This window comes from Budorcas taxicolor, chromosome 9, assembly GCF_023091745.1.
Source record: "Budorcas taxicolor isolate Tak-1 chromosome 9, Takin1.1, whole genome shotgun sequence".
Lineage (NCBI taxonomy): Eukaryota > Metazoa > Chordata > Mammalia > Artiodactyla > Bovidae > Budorcas > Budorcas taxicolor.
The window spans coordinates 14,869,538-14,887,391 of record NC_068918.1 but is presented as its reverse complement, the minus strand read 5'-3'; the positions used below and the strand labels follow the sequence as shown (position 1 = coordinate 14,887,391).

The 17,854-nt window shown below is 38.8% G+C and overlaps 1 protein-coding gene across 1 annotated transcript in view; it reads left to right on the top strand.

The window, feature by feature from the left end:
• ME1 (malic enzyme 1) overlaps positions 1-17,854 on the top strand; it is a 182,494-nt gene that overhangs the window by 47,922 nt on the left and 116,718 nt on the right. Inside the window, exon 4 of the mRNA XM_052645595.1 lies at positions 17,138-17,213. Coding sequence (XP_052501555.1) covers positions 17,138-17,213 — 76 coding nt within the window. The remainder of the gene's footprint in view (positions 1-17,137; positions 17,214-17,854) is intronic.

Genomic DNA, 17,854 nt, shown 5'->3' with positions numbered 1-17,854 from the left:
TAACTGTTAACTTCTCCCATCTAGTGGGGGTTTCAGTATGTGCAAATCAGCTCAAAGATGTTGTGTGTATCCCTTGATGAGGAACCAGGACCCTGCCCTGAGGCTGCGCTGTTGTTTCTTGACTGTTCCTCCCTTGTCTCACATCTACTCCCTTCCCTAATTAGCAATTGCTTGCATCTGCCTGTTGGAACTCAGGGAAGGTCACAGAGGCTGAATGAAGCATATTTCCTGTAATAAAAGAAGTGAGGGGACACAGAAAGGCTTTATACCCAGGAGCACCACAGGGTCTTGTGTGGTATCAAAGTGACCTCACATCAAAGACATTTGCTTGAACTTTATTTGGCAGTACACCAGGTCTGCCTATGTGGCTTATATTTTTCTATTGATGAGTTTCCTTTCTCTGGAAAGGGAGGAGGGAAGACTACCTAGGGACAATACCTGTACATGGCAATTTCTTTTAGCTTAATAAAGTTCTGTTCTTATGATTTGCTCACATGCATATGAATCTGTTTTCTTCAGTATGAGAAAAGGAAGTGGGACTAACTGGGTGAATAGTTTGATCACTAGTTTCAGGTTTATGCAAACTCCTCTGCAAGAACACAGACTTCCAAAGGAAAGACTTCTGGATAAAGGCCCAGAGTGTAGGCTGCGGGATTTACTTTATTAGCCATTTGAAAGGAACCTGAAAGCAGAGCTTCATCTAAGAAGCTCTTGCTATCCAAAATGCTGTTTATCAGAGAAATGAGAATGAAGGAATTAGGATAAACTTTAGTTGGTTTATAGCAACAACAGCATGATTAATGAAAGTTGCTACATTCATGTCGAGATTCCTTTAAGATTTTGGACATGGAATCATGAGCCCGAGTGGGTAAATTTCATGTAAATATTAGGACAAATCTTAATGGTCTGAGGAAAGTGTTATATGTGGGAAAGTAATTGAATTCTTCTGTATCCTTGTTTTCATCACTGTTTCTTGTCCTTAGTGCCTTTGACTTCTTGCAGGGAAAGGAGTGGCGTTATTCTTGGGCACTTCCATCATTAAGTGTCTCTAGGGCACTTCCATCAAGTGTCTCTATTATTTCCGCTCTTGAATGCCATTGCATAGTCAGTTTATATTGGCCTTCGATGTAACTCTCATTCCATAGACATTAAGTAACCGAGGGATTTTTGTCCTTCCATTGCCAATAAAATGTTTGATAGGATATATGCATTTTCCCATAACAGTGAGAACAAAAGTGCTTCCCCCTACTTCCCTTCATTGCTGTTATTTGTAATTTTGGAAGGAAACCTGAGATATCAGCTTAGATGTGAGACTAAGCAATTATTCTATTTAAAGTATTTGCTAATTCAAACAGATAAATCAGATGGATACTTGGCAAGCAATTGGTACTAATGCAATTGTTTTTTGTGTATAGGAATCTACCATTCTATAACCGCTTCTCCAAGTTTATCCTCATTTTAGCCTTCTGCTTCTTATCTCAGGGTATTTTTAAATTTTCCTCATTTTATGTCATATTTAAATAATTTTAGATTATCCTGTGAGATAATGTTTGATGTTTTTGCTCCTGCTTTCTTAGTAAAGGGGAGTTTAGAAGAAGCAAATATCATGTAAGGAAATGAACACAAGGTGGGTAAGATTGCCTTTTTCTGTGCAAAGTTAAATTGTCAACTTTCTTGTACCTTTTCTTTTCACCATCTAGTGTCTTGGAATAATGATAGTATGATGGAGAAAGACCTGGATTTGTCAGCAGCTTTGTTTCCTTGATTTTTAATATCACAGAAAACCTTAAACACATATCCTATGATTTTCTTAAACCTAACCATTTTGTTGGGTCAGCCAACTTGAACAAACTTTTTGGCTGACTCAGTAATATTTAATAGCTTTTACAGATGCAAACCTTAATCACTTGTCTTTTATCTAAGTTTTTATTCTTGATTGAAATTTTAAAAATAAATACTCTTATAATCTTTGTAAGTATCCTATTTAAAAACTTAAATATTTTTAAAGATATTTAAAAACTGTTATCTTTTTCTCTTTATGTCTTCTCCACTACATCCTTTCAAAACTTTTCCTTTAGAGGTTTCCTTTTAAAACATTGAGTCATCTTTGCTGTCCTTTTAAGATTCTTTAAAAATCTATGATCACTTTAAATCTTATTAATTGACTGAAAATATGTAGGAATTTTGATATAATGACTGCCAGGTTTTGATCTGAGAAAGAGCACACTCCTTCCTGTTAAATTATTGTAAAAAAATTATTTTCTATGGCTTTCACTTCTAGAGATAGTAGATATTCTTGCTGTTTCCTTATTTGACATTTTGCAATAAATGAAAATGTCCTTTCCCAGGGAGTTAAGAATTGAACTTTCTTTTTCATTGACTGAGCATTCAGCATAGGATATGTTTTTGTAGTTCCTATAAGTGATAGATAGTTATATATAAGGCCAAACAAAGTTTGTGTATTTCCATAATAATAGAGAATAGATAACTTACATTTTATGAAATGACTAAATCAGCATCCGTTATGGGAATGGCACCAGTCATATGAAGAGAGCTGCTGGTTCAGATTAGTTGGCGTGGCCAGTGTAGAAGAACCTGTCATGTTCTTAAAAATATTTTTATTTACGATGAATTTGTAATGATCACGATATTATCGGTCTGTACTGATGCATTGAACAAAAGGAAAAGTAGTCCATTGTTATACTTGATGAAACATTCTTAAAAATGATCAACTGTGGTAAAAATACATCCTTGTAACATTAATAATAACATTTTTCACCTTAGGAAATAGAAGGGTCATTTTTCTATCAGTCATTCAAAATGGAAGATGTTATTTCCAGCTTAGGAACAAAAATATCATGTTTATATGATGGCAGACTTTGCATTTATAAAAGGGGAAAATGAGGTCATTGACTTGTTGGAAAAACTAAGGACTTGCTTTAAAAAAAAAAAATCTCACCAGCCAAAATTCTCTAAATAAAGGATATTTTTTAAAGCACGATGCAAACATATCTCAGTTGATTTCAGTAGATACTCAGAGAGCCTACGAATTTGCCTGTGCTTGACATGATTTGGTGTCAGGCATAGAAGTAAAAGTTCCAGTGACACATTCTCTATGGTCTCCCAACACTCTGATAGCTCTGTGACTGCCCACTTGTCATCCCTCATTTTTCTTTGTGATGACCCACATGACCTGATTCTTAACTATGTGCCTAAAAGTTCCAGGACAACGGGACAAAATTGACAGGAGAAAATTCTATGAAGCGTATCTTATTTTTTTTATTGGGACCATTTTAAAAGTCTTTATTGAATTTGTTACAGTATTATTTGTTTTATGCTTCTGTTTTGTTATTTTGGCCACAAGGCATGTAGGAATTTAGCTCCCTTACCAGGTATCAAACCCACACTCTCTGCTTTGGAAGGTGAAGTCTTAACCACTGAACCACCAGGGAAAGCCCTATAAAGTATATGTGTGTGTGTGTGAGTGTATATATATATTTATATATTTAAGGTCTATTTTCTCTGAAAGGAGAGTTTCTTCATTCACACTTCCTGTAGTTGGAAAATTCTGTTGAAATCTCAGGATTGGAAAAGCAATATCCTAGACACAGAGAATAATGAGACACAGCTTACTGTCATTCTAGATCAAATCTTCTTTCTTCTTTGTGAGTTACTCAAACTAGAAAAGTTAATTGCCTGACCTAGAGTTTTGTAGCTCTGACTAAAACTTCTCTTCCTGTCCAATACCATTCTAGAATATGGAGCCAAAAAGGTATGATATGGTTTACTCATTAAATGATTATGTACTTCACTTACATAAACTGGTGTCCTAAACTGTGAGATCAACATATGTAACTTTATTGTATTTTCATTCATTACAGTATAATATTTAAGTAACTCCTTTGAAATCAGAGGACTGACTACAAGAAAACTGGAAAATGTATAGAGGCTAGAAAAGTAATACAACTATTAATTAAATATTATTAATGCCAAGGACATGGAAAGAAGGAACCAAACTTATTAATATGCTTGAACAAATTATTAAAACATGGTTTTTATGCTATAGTTCTACTACTTTAAAGATTTGTTTCTTGGCAAAGAGAGAGTCAAGCCAAGAGGAATGTCACGAAAAGGAGCATTAGTTCCCAGTTCAGTTCAGTCCAGTTGCTCAGTTGTGTCTGACTCTTTGTGACCCCATGGACTGCAGCACGCCAGGCTTTCCTGTCCATCAGCAACTCCCGGAGCTTACTCAAACCCATGTCCATTGAGTCAGTGATGCCATCCAACCATCTCATCCTCTGCCATCCCCTTCTCCTCCTGCCTTCAATCTTTCCCAGCATCAGGGTCTTTTCCAATGAGTCAGTTCTTTGCATCAGGTGGCCAAAGTGTTGGAGCTTCAGCTTCAGCATCAGTCCTTCCAGTGAATATTCAGGGCTGAGAATTCTTTTCTTTGTACTGTCCTTTCCATTCTATTTCTCCCTCTCATAAAGTCTCAGACCTTCTTGTTAGGCAGTTGATTTACTTCCTCAGTCCTCAACTTCCCTGCCTTCATCATTAGCCCATGGCTTTTCTCTTTCATCGTGACATATGTTGAGCTATTTTTGTTCAGATTGGCCCCAGACCTCTTTCCTGTGAATAATAAACCCTGATTGTACATGACCTGGTCACCTGGGCTCTACCTCGTCTCCTCTCTTGCTGGTCAGCTGGCTGTAGATGCAAGTAGTGTATAATACAGGTTAGCCCTTTATATTAGTGTTTAGAAGGAGTTTACATCTCACAGTAAAGTGGAAGGGGACTGCTCTAAGTGTCACAAAATCAGGGTCTTTGTCCTGCTTCTACTACTAAGTAGCTGTCCAAGCTTGAAAAAAATCATTCTTCTGCTCAAAGAGAAATGTATTTATTTTTTTACTTCACTTTTCTCTTAAAGATGTGAAATAAAATCATTTCTTAAAAAAAGTCAAAATGTTGGAAAATTGCAAAGACTAATTACCTGTACCCATCGTTTGATTTTTTTTAAAAATTAAGGATAATATTGAAGTCCTCTTTGGCCTCCAACCTACTCCCATTACCCTCACCCCTTCCTTAAGGCAGTTATTGACCTGAAATAAAATTTCTTAAAATATCCATCATACAGCATTAGATGAGATGAAAAGTAAGCTATAATGAGGTGAAGTGAAGTCATTCAGTCGTGTCCAACTCTTTATGACCCCATGTACTGTAACCAGGCTCTTCCGTCCATGGAATTTTCCAGGCAAGAGTACTGGAGTGGGTTGCCATTTTCTTCTCCAGATATAATGAGGTAGTTGTTATTATTTCTAAACTAAGCTGCCAAGAAAGGAATTCTTTATTCCTCAAATATATGGTCCATTTTTCTGCCCAAATATTCCTGTTTTCTCACATAGTATCTTAGAAGAGTATTAGTACAGTGTATCTGCGTTTTTTCAGAGAATACTGCCAGTGCTTCATTTTGGAATTCTAAAAATCGAGCTATAATAGCTATCAAGGGCTGCCTTTTGGAAGAATATTACCTATCTTAGTAGTCACTTTTGCTTTCTGGAAGCTATAGCCACCTCTGCTAAATAATGCTGTGCATTGATGATTGGCTCACAGAGTGACAAGAGAGCTGTTCAGCTGTACGTGGATAGTCCTCTTGTATTTTCCCTGGCACCAAGCACTGTGTCATGTCTTTTATAAAATAAATATGAATCAATGATAAATACGGAGTGAGCATCTGAATTTTACTTTTTAGTATACATATTGTTTGTTTCAGGGTGGTACTGCTGTGTCACAAATTACTACAAACTTAGCTGATTAAGACAACATCCATTTATTAGCTCACAGTCCTGAAGGTCAGATTTCTGGCATGGTGTGGTTGGATCTATGTCTAGGGTATCAGAAAACCTAAATCGTGGGATTGGCCAGACTGAGTACTCCTCCAGGGACCTACCGAAAAATCTGCTCCCAAGGTGACTTGGCAGAATTCAGTTCCTTGCGATTGTAAAACTGAGGTCCCCGTTTCTGTGCTGGCTGTCAGATGGAGACTGCTCTCAGCTGCTGGACATAAGTGTTATTCCTTGCCACTTGGTGTCCTCTAAATTCACAGTAGTGCTTGGAGTCCTTCTCACTCCTTGAGCCTCTGACTTCCCCTTCTTTGAGCATTGAGCAGCTGGAGAAATTCTCTAAATAAATCTTAAGAGTATGGACCCACCCAGATAACCTTCCTATCTGCAGGCCAGCTGAACTTTCCAATGTCATTTACCTAGAGTACAGTCCATGCACAGTCCTAGGGCTGATTCAGGATGTGAACATCAGGGAGGTGGGAAATCCTGGGACCGTCTTAGAAATCTGTCTACCACACTAATTTTTACTCCTCAGGAGGACTGAGACTAAAAATAGAGCTTCATATATTGTCTGCAGTAAGCAAAATGAATTCACAAGATTACCATTGCAGAGCAAATCAAATAGTTACGCAATGAGAAATGTCATGCACGTTAGCAGTGATAGGATATTATATATAAAACAAACACCTCAAAACTCTTACTTTTGGAGGTGGATGACCAGAGGAAGTTGGAAATCTACCTTTCTCTTCTAACCTCAATTGAAAACTTTTTTACTTTAATCATAAATTGGTGTTCAATCAGAAGGCCCCTGACTTTCCACTGGGTCCTTCCTAACCTATAGACTCCGTCTCATCCTAGTTTTATTTCTAAGTTAAACCAGAATGAAGCCCAAGGTGATTAAACCACCTTATTTGCCTGATGTGATCTTACAATAATCTGTGACTCTTCCTCGGACGTAGTAGCTCTGAAGCTGTCAGTTGGTTCTCTCATTATTTCTTAAGTCTTCTGCCATCATTAAAACCTTTTGCCCCCAGGTTAACGCTAAGAATTCAAACAGCAGATCTGTTAGGAGCAAGTACTCCAAGTCCTAGAACTGGGCATTGGCTCTGGCACTGTACTTTTCCAGGGACTTTCCCCATAATTTATAGTTCCTTTTGTCTGTTCCTTGGCCTTGTCATTTTCAGAAGACCCTCAAAATTATATACATCGACCACATAGCACCTGTGTGTTCTCTGGCCCAGATATTTTGCTGTGATGTTTTCCCCAACATTGGGTTGGCTAGTGTCAAATCATGTCTAAACTAACTTGCCCTTTTCTCCTTACTTACATGCTATAGCTCCTTGTTTTCTTCTTCTTCTTTTTTTTTTTTTATGAGCAATGCAGAATTCCTGACTTCAAGAGTTTATAATCTAATAGGACAAACATATAGAAAAGTGAAAAATTATATGACAATATGTAAGGATTATGTTACAGAAAAGCAGCAAGGGCCTGTGGGATTAGAGACATTCCAGCTCAGCCTGAATGTTGGTCAGGAAATATTTCCAAGAGGAGGTAACACTTGCATGGTCTGTGATAAGCAATTAGGAGCTGGCCTAGTGGGGAAGAGGAGCTGGGTGCATTGGAGGGAGGCCTAAATGAATCCTTTAAAGATGATCCAGAGTTGGGAATGAGATCGTCCTCAAGTGAAGTAGTTGAGCAAATGCCAAGAGGAAAGGATGGGACCAAAAATGGGAGATAAAGCTAACAGATCAGATATTTTGCAGAAGCTGAAGCAAATTGAACCTTGAAAATGAGTCCAAGGATGGGAACAAAGCAGGGTACCACGACCTTCACCGGGCATGAGAGTGAGAAAGAAAACTGTTTGTAGCCTGAAGAGTGCCAGCATTTAAGGGCTAAATAAGCAGAAATAGGAGATGGTGAAGGAGACCAGGAAGTGGTCCGAGAGTGACAGCGTGAGAGCAAACTGGGCTTGGAGACAGAGATACCGGGGCCTTATTCACTGATGAATAGTGAATAATGGGAGGAGGTTCCTAGGTGGAGAGCTTACAGCTGAAAGTCTCTGTTTTGTCTTCTGAGTGAAGAATGATGTCTGAGTCTGATGAGAGTGTAGAACGGTGGGGATAGGGGATGGGGGACAACGAAGTAGCTCTTGTGGTCAGCCTCAGAGAAATCAATAGGAGGTCCTCGCGGGTGTCATGCTGAATTGTGAGGACCTGGCCGATGATGGGGAGGCTGTGAGGTTTTAGTGGATCTAACACACTTGGTTGAGCTCCTGTCTCAAACAGCACTCTGCGGCAGGGCTTGAGGGAAAGAGGAGGCAGATGGATTGATTTAGATTCGGTGGTTTTCTGCGAGGGAGTGACAGACAGAGCAAAAAGGCTAGGGAGTTAAGAATGGTTGGCAGAACAGATAAAATCTAGCTGAGTAAAGAAGGACTTTCAATCAGCGTAGACTGCTAATTTAGAGGAAAAAAATAAAAGTAGGGACCAAAAGACAAAAGATGTTAATGAAGTCAAAGGGTAGTTATACCAGAAGAGGCGATATTTGGAAAAGTACTACATGGATTATTAGATCCTCATATCACAGGCTCTACTGACATTTCAGATAGATTCAAAGAACCAGACCAGGCTTCCCTGGTGGCTCAGTAGTAAAGAGTCTGCCTGCCAGTTCAGGAGACCCAGGCCCGATCCCTGGTCCGGGAGGATTCCACATGCTGTGGAGCAGCTTGTCCAGCATCACAAATACTGACCCTGTGCTCTAGAGCCCAAGAACCACAACTGCGAACTCACGTGCTGCGACGACTGAAGCCCGTGTGCCCAAGAGCCCAGATTCTTCAACGAGAGAAGCTGTCATAGTGAAAAGCCCACACACTGCAAGTAGAGATTAGCCTCCGTTTGCCGCAGCTGGAGAAATGCCCACACAGCAACAAAGACCCAGTACAGCCAAAAATAAACAAACAAATAGTAAAATGTAAAAAAATAATAAACTGAAAAGAAAAGAACTGGACCAAACCAAAAAGAAAAAAGTTAAAAATACAAGAACATGATCAATGAGGGAAGACTCTGTATACTTAAATGTATGAAATCTGATAGAAAAATCAACTTGTTTTACTATAAATACATGAAAAACAATGACAAAAGTGAAAGATAAGAAATTAAGAAACTAATTTCTGCAGTTATGATAAGCAAAGGGATAAAAGAGCTTCCCTGGTGGCTCAGATGGTAAAGAATCTGCCTGCAACTCGGGAGACCTGTTTTCAATTCCTGGGTTGGGAAGATCCCCTTGAGGAAGGCATGGCAACTCACTCCAGGATTCTTGCCTGGAGAATCCCATGGACAGGGGAGCCTGGTGGGCTACAGTCCATGGAGTCACAAAGAGCCGGATATGACTGAAGCGAAATCCTTCATCTGTAAAGACGGGATCTAGGTTGGTGTTTCCCCAGCAGCTGTGGATAATTGTAGCTTCTTTATGCACATCCATCACCAGTTTTTTCTGCTCCTCAACAATTAGAGCAGCAGTCAGGCTGTATCCTCTCTCTGCTTCATGCTCCTCCTGTCTCTAATTAAAAGGCCTGGGGGGCCCAGCAAAGGGTTTTGGAGCCTGGGTGGGGTGGAGGGCAGCCTGGCTCAGGTGTGAGCCACGCAGGTGGAAGGGAGGATCTGGTAAGAGAATGGTCCAGCACCAGGTGTCAGAGTCTGTGGGGGAGGGCTGCCCACTTCAGAGACTGGCGCCTTGGTGCAGGAAATGGGCCATGTACACAGGGAGGGGACAGGGTTGATTTCATACAAGAAGGCTGATCAAGTAAGGAAATGTATGAAGCATTATGGGAGTGTGGTTTCTTACTCTAGGAGAAGGTTGTCACAAATGGGAAAACCAAGCGGGAGAACACGAGGATGAATCCTGTGCTTGTGTTGGAATTGGAGGTATTAGTGTGAATTTATGGTTTGCAATGTATAGATAGATGAGTGTATAGTTATAGAAATATGTGTGTGTGTGTGTGTGTGTATCTGTATGTGTGCATGCTTGCGTGCTAGGCTGCTTTAGTCATGGCCGACTCTTTGTGATCCTGTGGACTGTGGCCTGCCATTCTTGTCCATGGGATTCTCCAGGCAAGAACACTGGAGTGGGTTGTCCTGCCCTCTTCCGGGAGATCTTCCCCAAGCAGGAATCGAACCTGTGTCTCTTACATCTCCTGCATTGGCAGGCGGGTTCTTTACCATTAGTGTCACCTGGGAAGGATGTTAAGAAATAATGTATGTACACACATATATTCTCTAATTCTGTCTGTTGAGTTGGCTTGGCAGCAGCGACACCCCAGTAACAAGGAGTACACTCAGCACTCAGATCTAAATGCTCTTCTCTGCCAGAAAAGGAATCAGAACTCCTTAGAAAAATTGCTGATTCCAGGGCTGGGCCAAGATAAGCAAACGATGAGCTTGGAACATCCTGTCCCACAAAATAAGGAAGTGCTCAAAGGATGATGCAGATGTGTTGAAAGGACATAGAAACCAGCTTGAAGAGGCTCCCACTGGCCTATTCTGGGACATTTTAAGCATTAAATAAATAATGTTTGCAACAGATTAGAACCTATTTAATGAAATGATAAACACAAGTCCACAGTGATATGAGTAAATTTACAGTTGAATGGAGGAACAGGGTTTTTTCAGTTTTGAAGAATCTTCCCATAAAATAATTGTTCATTACAAAGACAAAAAAGATCACATTAATCAAATGATCAAAGGGAACATTGTCAATAATGGGACAAAGCAGGAATGGCACCACCTGAAAGGATGCAAGGAGAAGCAGCTAGAATCACTTCTGGAATATTCTTGAACAAGATGGATAGTCTGAATGGGATCGTGAGGAAACACCAGTCAAACCTATATCGTAGAACAGTTTACAAAAACACTTGTAACTTCAAAAGCATTAAGGTTATGGGAAGTCAAGGAAAGACTGAGGAAATGTTTCAGACTGAAGAAGACCAAGGAACATGACAACTAAAATACAATGGACTTTTCTGTTATGAAGGAGGTATAGTGAAATGTGAATGATGTCTGAAGATTTCATGATAGCAATGTGTCAATATTAATTTTCTGATTGTAATTATAATTATATAGCAGAATATTTTGGAGAAGGAAATGGCAACCCACTCCAGTATTCTTGCCTAGAGAATCCTGTGGACAGAGGAGCCTGGTGGGCTGCTATCCATGGGGTTGCACAGAGTAGGATGCGACTGAAGCGACTTAGCATGCATGCATGCATGCATTGGAGAAGGAACTGGCAACCTACTCCAGTGTTCTTGCCTGGAGAATCCCAGGGAAGGAGGAGCTTGGTGGGCTGCCGTCTATGGGGTCGCACAGAGCTGGACACGACTGAAGTGACTTAGCAGCAGCAGCAGCAGAATATTTTTGTTTGTAATGCACTCAATTATTTGGTAATGATGAGCGTTGGCTACTTAGCTTGCAGATACTTCAGGAAAAAACTATTTTGTCATATATTTAGAAGACTTCTTTTAAGCATTTTCTGAAGGAGAGAATAATATTAATCCATGCCTTTTAAAAAACTTTTTAATTGAAGTATATTTGGTTTATAGTATTGTGTTAATTTCTGCTTTACAACAAAGTGATTCAGTTATGTACGCATTCTTTTTCATATTCTTTTCCATTATGATTTATCACAGAATACTGACTATAGTTTCCTGTGCTATATAGGACCTTCTTGTTTATCCATTCTATATATAATAGTTTGCATCCGCTAGCCCCAGACTCCCAATCTTTCCCTCCCCCAACCCATCCCTCCTGACAGCCGCAAGTCTGTTCTCTATGTCTGTGACTCTGTTTCTGTTTTGTAGATGTGTTCATTTGTGTCATATTTTAGGTTCCACACATGAGTGATATCATATAGTACTTGTCTTTCTCTCTCCGACTTACTTTTGTTTAGTATGATAATCTCTAGGTCTATCCATTGGATGGTGCAAATGGCATTATTTCATTCTTTTTTTTTTAATTTTTATTTTTACTTTATTTTACCTTACAATGGTACTATTTCATTGTGTGTGTGTGCATTGTGTGTGTATGCTCAGTTGTGTGACTTTTTGCAACCCCTTGGACTATAGCCCACCAGGCTCCTCTGTCGATGGGATTTTCCAGCAAGAATATGGGAGTGGATTGCCATTTCCTCCTCCAGGGGATCTTCCCAATCCAGGGACTGAACCACTGTCTTTCATGTCTCCTGCATAGGCAGATGGATTTTTACCACTGCACTACCTCGGAAGTCTGTGTGTGTGTGTGTGTGTACATTTAGGTTGTTTCCATATCTTGGCTATTTTTACCACTGCACTACCTCGGAAGTCAGTGTGTGTGTATGTGTGTGTGTGTGTACATTTAGGTTGTTTCCATATCTTGGCTATTGTGACTTTTGCTGTTGTATCTTTTCAAATTATAGTTTTGTTTTGATATATGCCCAGGAGTTGAATTGCTGGACCTTGTGATATTTTTATATTTAGCTTTCTGAGGAACCTCTATACTGTTTTCCATAGTGACTATACCAATTTATATTCCCATCAACAGTATAGGAGGGTTCCCTTTTCTCCACGCCCTCTCCCACATTTGTTATTTGTAGACTTTATAATGATGGCCATTCTGACCTGTGTGAGTTGGTACCTCATTGTAGTTTTAATTTGCATTTCTCTAATAATTAATGATGATGAGCATCTTTTCAGGTGCCTATATTTTCTTGTTCCAAGCTTTCTTAACATTGTCTTCCCTTGACTTCCTATGGCTTCAGAAACACTGGTTGTCTCTGATTTTTTTCTCAAGGACTCTTCTTAGTCATCCTAATCTTCTAGGAGAAATATAATTTGTAATATTTCCTCCTTGACCTTCTCTTTTTTCTCTTTTGTTCCTTTCAACTCCAGGCATATGATTCTTAACTCTGCATCTTTATCCTAGGTCTCTCCGGATAGGAGACTTCATTTTACCTGAATTAGCTCGTAAAGAATCTGCTTGCAATGCAGGAGACCCTGGTTCAATTCCTGGGTCAGGAAGATCCCCTGGAGAAGGGATAGGCTACCCACTCCAGTCTAATGGGGCTTCCCTGGTGACTCAGATGATAAAGAATCTGCCTGCAATGTGGGAGACCTGGGTTCAATCCCTGGGTTGGGAAGATCCCCTGGAGAAGGGCATGGCAACCCCCTCCAGTATTCTTGCCTGGAGAATCCCCATGGACAGAGGAGCCTGACTGGCTTCAGTTCATACGGTTGCGAAAAGTCAGGCATGACTAAGCACAGCACAGCACAGCTTTTGTGGGCACATTTTTTTTCTCATTAGTCCTGCTGGAGTAACTCAACTTTCAGTTTGCTACTGGGACTCACTAATGCAAATTCATTTTGTGAAAATTACTGTCTAAATTTCTTCAGTTTCTATAGGAGAGCCTTATTATTGAAAACTGTAGAATGATTGCTTCCTCCTCTGGGTCAGGAGCAGTCACGAATTCATTTCCATATGAAAATGTTTAAGTCTGGTTACCACAGAAAGTTGCATGTTAGAAAATGAACTCTATTTTGATATGAAATTAATTTCATTAGAGATGTTATGTGAGACAACATGAAGTAAGAATCTTATCTAACAGATCTGTTTTAGAATGGAATATATATAATATCAGAGGTTATGAGAAAAGCTTGAGTTGCATATCTGAGAAAATTATCTACATGTTAAAATTGTCTCAGTTCTAACATGAAATAGACACAATAGTATGAATATTTTAATTGGCATGGTTAATATGCTTTGAATCAAGATTAAGTATTTTAAACAAATTAATGAATTAAGAACCTAAGAACTTGGACCAAGAAAATATGTTTATTGTAATCCCATTCATTGAAAAATATCATTGATAGATAATTTTCTTCTCTGAACTTTTCATTTTATGAATGCATATATTTATGTATGTTGAGATTAATGTTTCATGTCCAGTTTTTATACCAGGAAGCATGAGTCTTTGCTGACACACTTTTGGATATCTTGTTAAATTTCTCATCAAGGAGACATTCCAGGAAGTTTTACAAATTATTCTATCAAAATGCTAGACTTCGGTGGAATGTTACAGATTCTTCATTTTTTGAGCTTTCTCCAAAAGTAAGCACTTTTGCATAAATGAATCTGCTAAGTGCAAGAGATTACAAGTGTCCAGATGGCTCTTTCACTGAAGTTGCGCTCATATGTTTGTACGATGAACTTGGACATTTAGCTGATGCAAATTTTAATATATTCATTGTCCTTCTCGTTTAAAACAAAGATGCTGTTTCCTGAGACCAGTGTTACTTGGAAAACCTTGGCTATCTAACAAGTTCCCAAGAAACATTATTTAATGTACATTGCCAAGAACATTTTAGATAATTCAACAGCATTGCCTTCTTTAAAAAGTCCAAATATGTTTCCTATAAATGTGACAGTTATTTATTGAGACTTTGTTGATTGCATATTTGGATATGACAGGGTTCCAAAAGAAATATATAATTTGTAATGAGCATATAATCATTCTAGAGAAGGAAAATAACTTCATATGAAACAGCAAAAAAATAAACAGGAAAGGATGTAATTTAGTGCCAACTTGGTAAATTAATATTTTTGTTGAATCAGACAGTCATCAGTCATCTGCCTGTGGTACTTACTATCATAATATAATTTTGGATTACTTAAGTCAGTATAAGTCTGAGTTTGCTTCATGATTTCTGAACTTAAAAACTTTTTTTGCGGGGGGAAGGTTTATTTTTTTCAGCACTTTGAAGTTAGCACATATTGTTGGACACGTACTATGTGCCAACACACTTACAGACATCGGGCTTATAAATATGAGCAAAACAGAGTCTCTGTACTTAAGGAACTTGCTGTTTTGTGTGTCTATGTGTCCTGGAGGGTAGGGGGCCATGGGCAGTGGCGGGGAGGAGACAGATGGCCAACATATAAGAAAACAGGTAAGGGAACTTCAGAAACAGAGAAGTACTATGACAGTGGTAAAAATACCGAGTGGGGGTGCTTGGACTGCTGTCGTCGGAGCAGTCCTGTCTGAGGAACTCAGGTTTGAGTGGAGGCCTGAGTGATGAGAGGGCTTTGGCTCCTAGTTAGATTTACAGTGTGAAGGCCCAGGGAATGGTCTCGGTGGAAGACATCTGAACATCTTCACTGTGGATGTGACACTGAAAGTCCGGTCAGTCACAGTTGGGATATTGAAGAGGGTGAGAGTTGAGAGCACACGTCTGTCAGCAGTGACTTTGGGAAGAGCTGGTTTTGTGGAGAAATGAGGAGGAAAAGCCTGATGAACAGTGGAGAGAGACTGGGAGGTAAGGATATGGAGGCATTAAGAATATATGCGTCTCTGTAGGGTTTTGCTCTGAAGGAGACAGAGTGGCAGGATGGTGGCCTTACACAGTTGTTAAGGCTGTGCATTTGTTGTGTGTGCTTCTCTGCATTTAAGTTGTATTTAACGATACTACAGCAAAACTTATAAATGAAGTTAATGTTGCCAAAATCTTGACCACCCCCGCCCACCGGTGCCGAATGAAAATGCCGAAACAGAGTTTGGAGGAAATAGAAAAATGGCTTTATCTTTTCTTGGCAAAGTGGAATGCACAGCAGGCTAGCTCCTCAAGTACTAGGAATAGAGAGAGTTTGTATCCCGGGGCTTGTAGTCTGTGGGTAGGTGATAAGGCTCAAAGCAATGAAGATCTTGTATTTTGTTTTTCCTTTTGCGAAGTTTTAAAATGGCCACAGCTGAGATCATGCAGCTCAGCAACTCTATCTGGTGTCCCTGAAGTTATCAGCCCATGACCTTCTTTCTGAAGTGCTATCAGAATGGTACAACAGAGTGAAAGGGGAGAAGAATGCCAGGTGCAGAGTGTAATCTATATGGAGTCAGAGTAATTATTAATAGCTTTGTGAAGGACAGGTCTAGCTACAAGTGTTTGTTAGTAGTAACAGCTAAAGAATAACCAAGATTGTTTAACTCTTGCAGGCCTGTTTGACTGGTATGTGCCAAAGACTGTTCACTCATTTATGTTTTTGCGGGAATATTAAGACATCTGCACATTTTTTACTTTAATTTTTAAAGTTCCTTGTTAAGTTTTCATAGGAATTGGGAGGCCATAGGAGAGCACTGTTAAAGACTGAGAGTTAAAACTGAGAGAGAAGAACAGTTACAAACAACTGAGACCGCAAAGCAAAGAATCAAGTGAAGCTGAGCTCTGGTAGCAGGAGTCTGCAGCAAAGGGTTGATTGCAGGAAGCCAAACAAAGGGGTGGGGGATAGGCTTGGTTTTTGAGTTGGGTGTTTTTAAAGGGGAAGAACAGAGGCTGGGGTCAGTCATCATCTTACATTTAACTACATTCCTTAATCACGGTTTCGAGTATCAGGAGGCTTCTGGTTTGGATTCTCTGGCCAGGTGGTCCGTGGCTTGGGGGTCTGTTAGCTCATCTTGCCTTAGAGAAACAATCCAAGGTTGTGTGTTAATAATGTTTATCTATAATAGCAATGATGTTATCTTTAATACATCAACGATGATATCAACATCAGCAATTTTTAGTGCCTTAACAATGTTAACAACAGTAATTTTAGCATCTGACTTGAATTGATTGAGGATTGAGGGGACAAGAAAGAATAAAGTTTTGAATAGAGGGATTAATCATAAACTCGGTTTATGGGGGACTCAGTATCACGGTTTCACAGGTAATTTTCACATTAAAGGACTGCTCAGCATGTGTTTGTCACTTCAGCCCACTCCTATAGGTGGTCCTGTCTTCACATTGTGAATATGTAATAATGGAATATACAGTGAAAATGCCTGTGTACATATGCTTCATGCTGTTTTTCAAAGTGCTTTTACATGTATTATCTTATTTAATGAAGACTGTAAATTAATCTATGGGAGAAATGATAATGCTATTTAAACTATGTATAAAAATTGGGAATGTTAAATTAAAAATACTTAAGAATATGTGTTATAAGGATTAACCTGCCTTTATTGTAGATGTCAATATATTATTTAATATGATAACTAATAATATTGCAAATAATAACCTTACTTAAAAGATTCCTGTCCCTTATTTGTTTAAGGAAATAATTTTGGTAAACATTATTGATAAAGATAGAAATATATTTAATGGCTTTGATAAAAATTATCAAATGATATATATTGATATATATATTGATGATTTAGTAAATGGATTAAAAAATTGTTTTAAATGTTCCTGAGAGTTTGACAAGTCTGAAGTAAATTAAAATTACTCTTTTTTTCTTTCCTGTCAGAGGTCTCTTTATTAGTATCCATGATCGAGGACATATTTCTTCTGTTCTTAATGCATGGCCAGAAGATGTCATCAAGGTAAGTTAGTTACCACTTTTTTTCCATTGTGGCACATTTGTTCTTTTTCTGTCCCATAACATACTGACCCTTTTCACAATACTAGGTAGTGGTAGCATTCTCTAGCTTTTCAGTTATATCCGATTGATTTTTGCATAGTGGATTAATTTTATCCTGATACCCTTTAGATTCTAAGTTTCCCCTTTATTTCTGTCAAGTTTTTTAGTATTTCTTTATTTATTGTAAATGATGATAAGTGTTGAAAAAATGTTGAAGTAGTATCTGAATTTCTTTAAGCAAACTCCTGTTTCTTCTGTAATTGATCATCTACTTAGAAGAATCAGTGTGGGCAAAAACACTTCTGTTAATTCATTTCCTTTATCATGGTAACCTCAGGTATCTCATGGGACTTCTCTGAGAGAGAAGAAGCTAATGAAAATAGAATAACGTTGTATCTGACTTTTGGTAGCTTTCTGAGTGAGACGCTTTACCTAGATTAACTCATGTAATTAGTATCATGGTAATTCCATGAGGAAAGAAAGGCCCAGGTGGATTACACAGTCGTATGTGGTGGTGGTGGGAACTGAATGTTGGTGTCTCAAGTTGCCTTCTCCAAAAGAGCCTAATATATTGACCCTTTGTAATGAGACGTGGAAGATTTG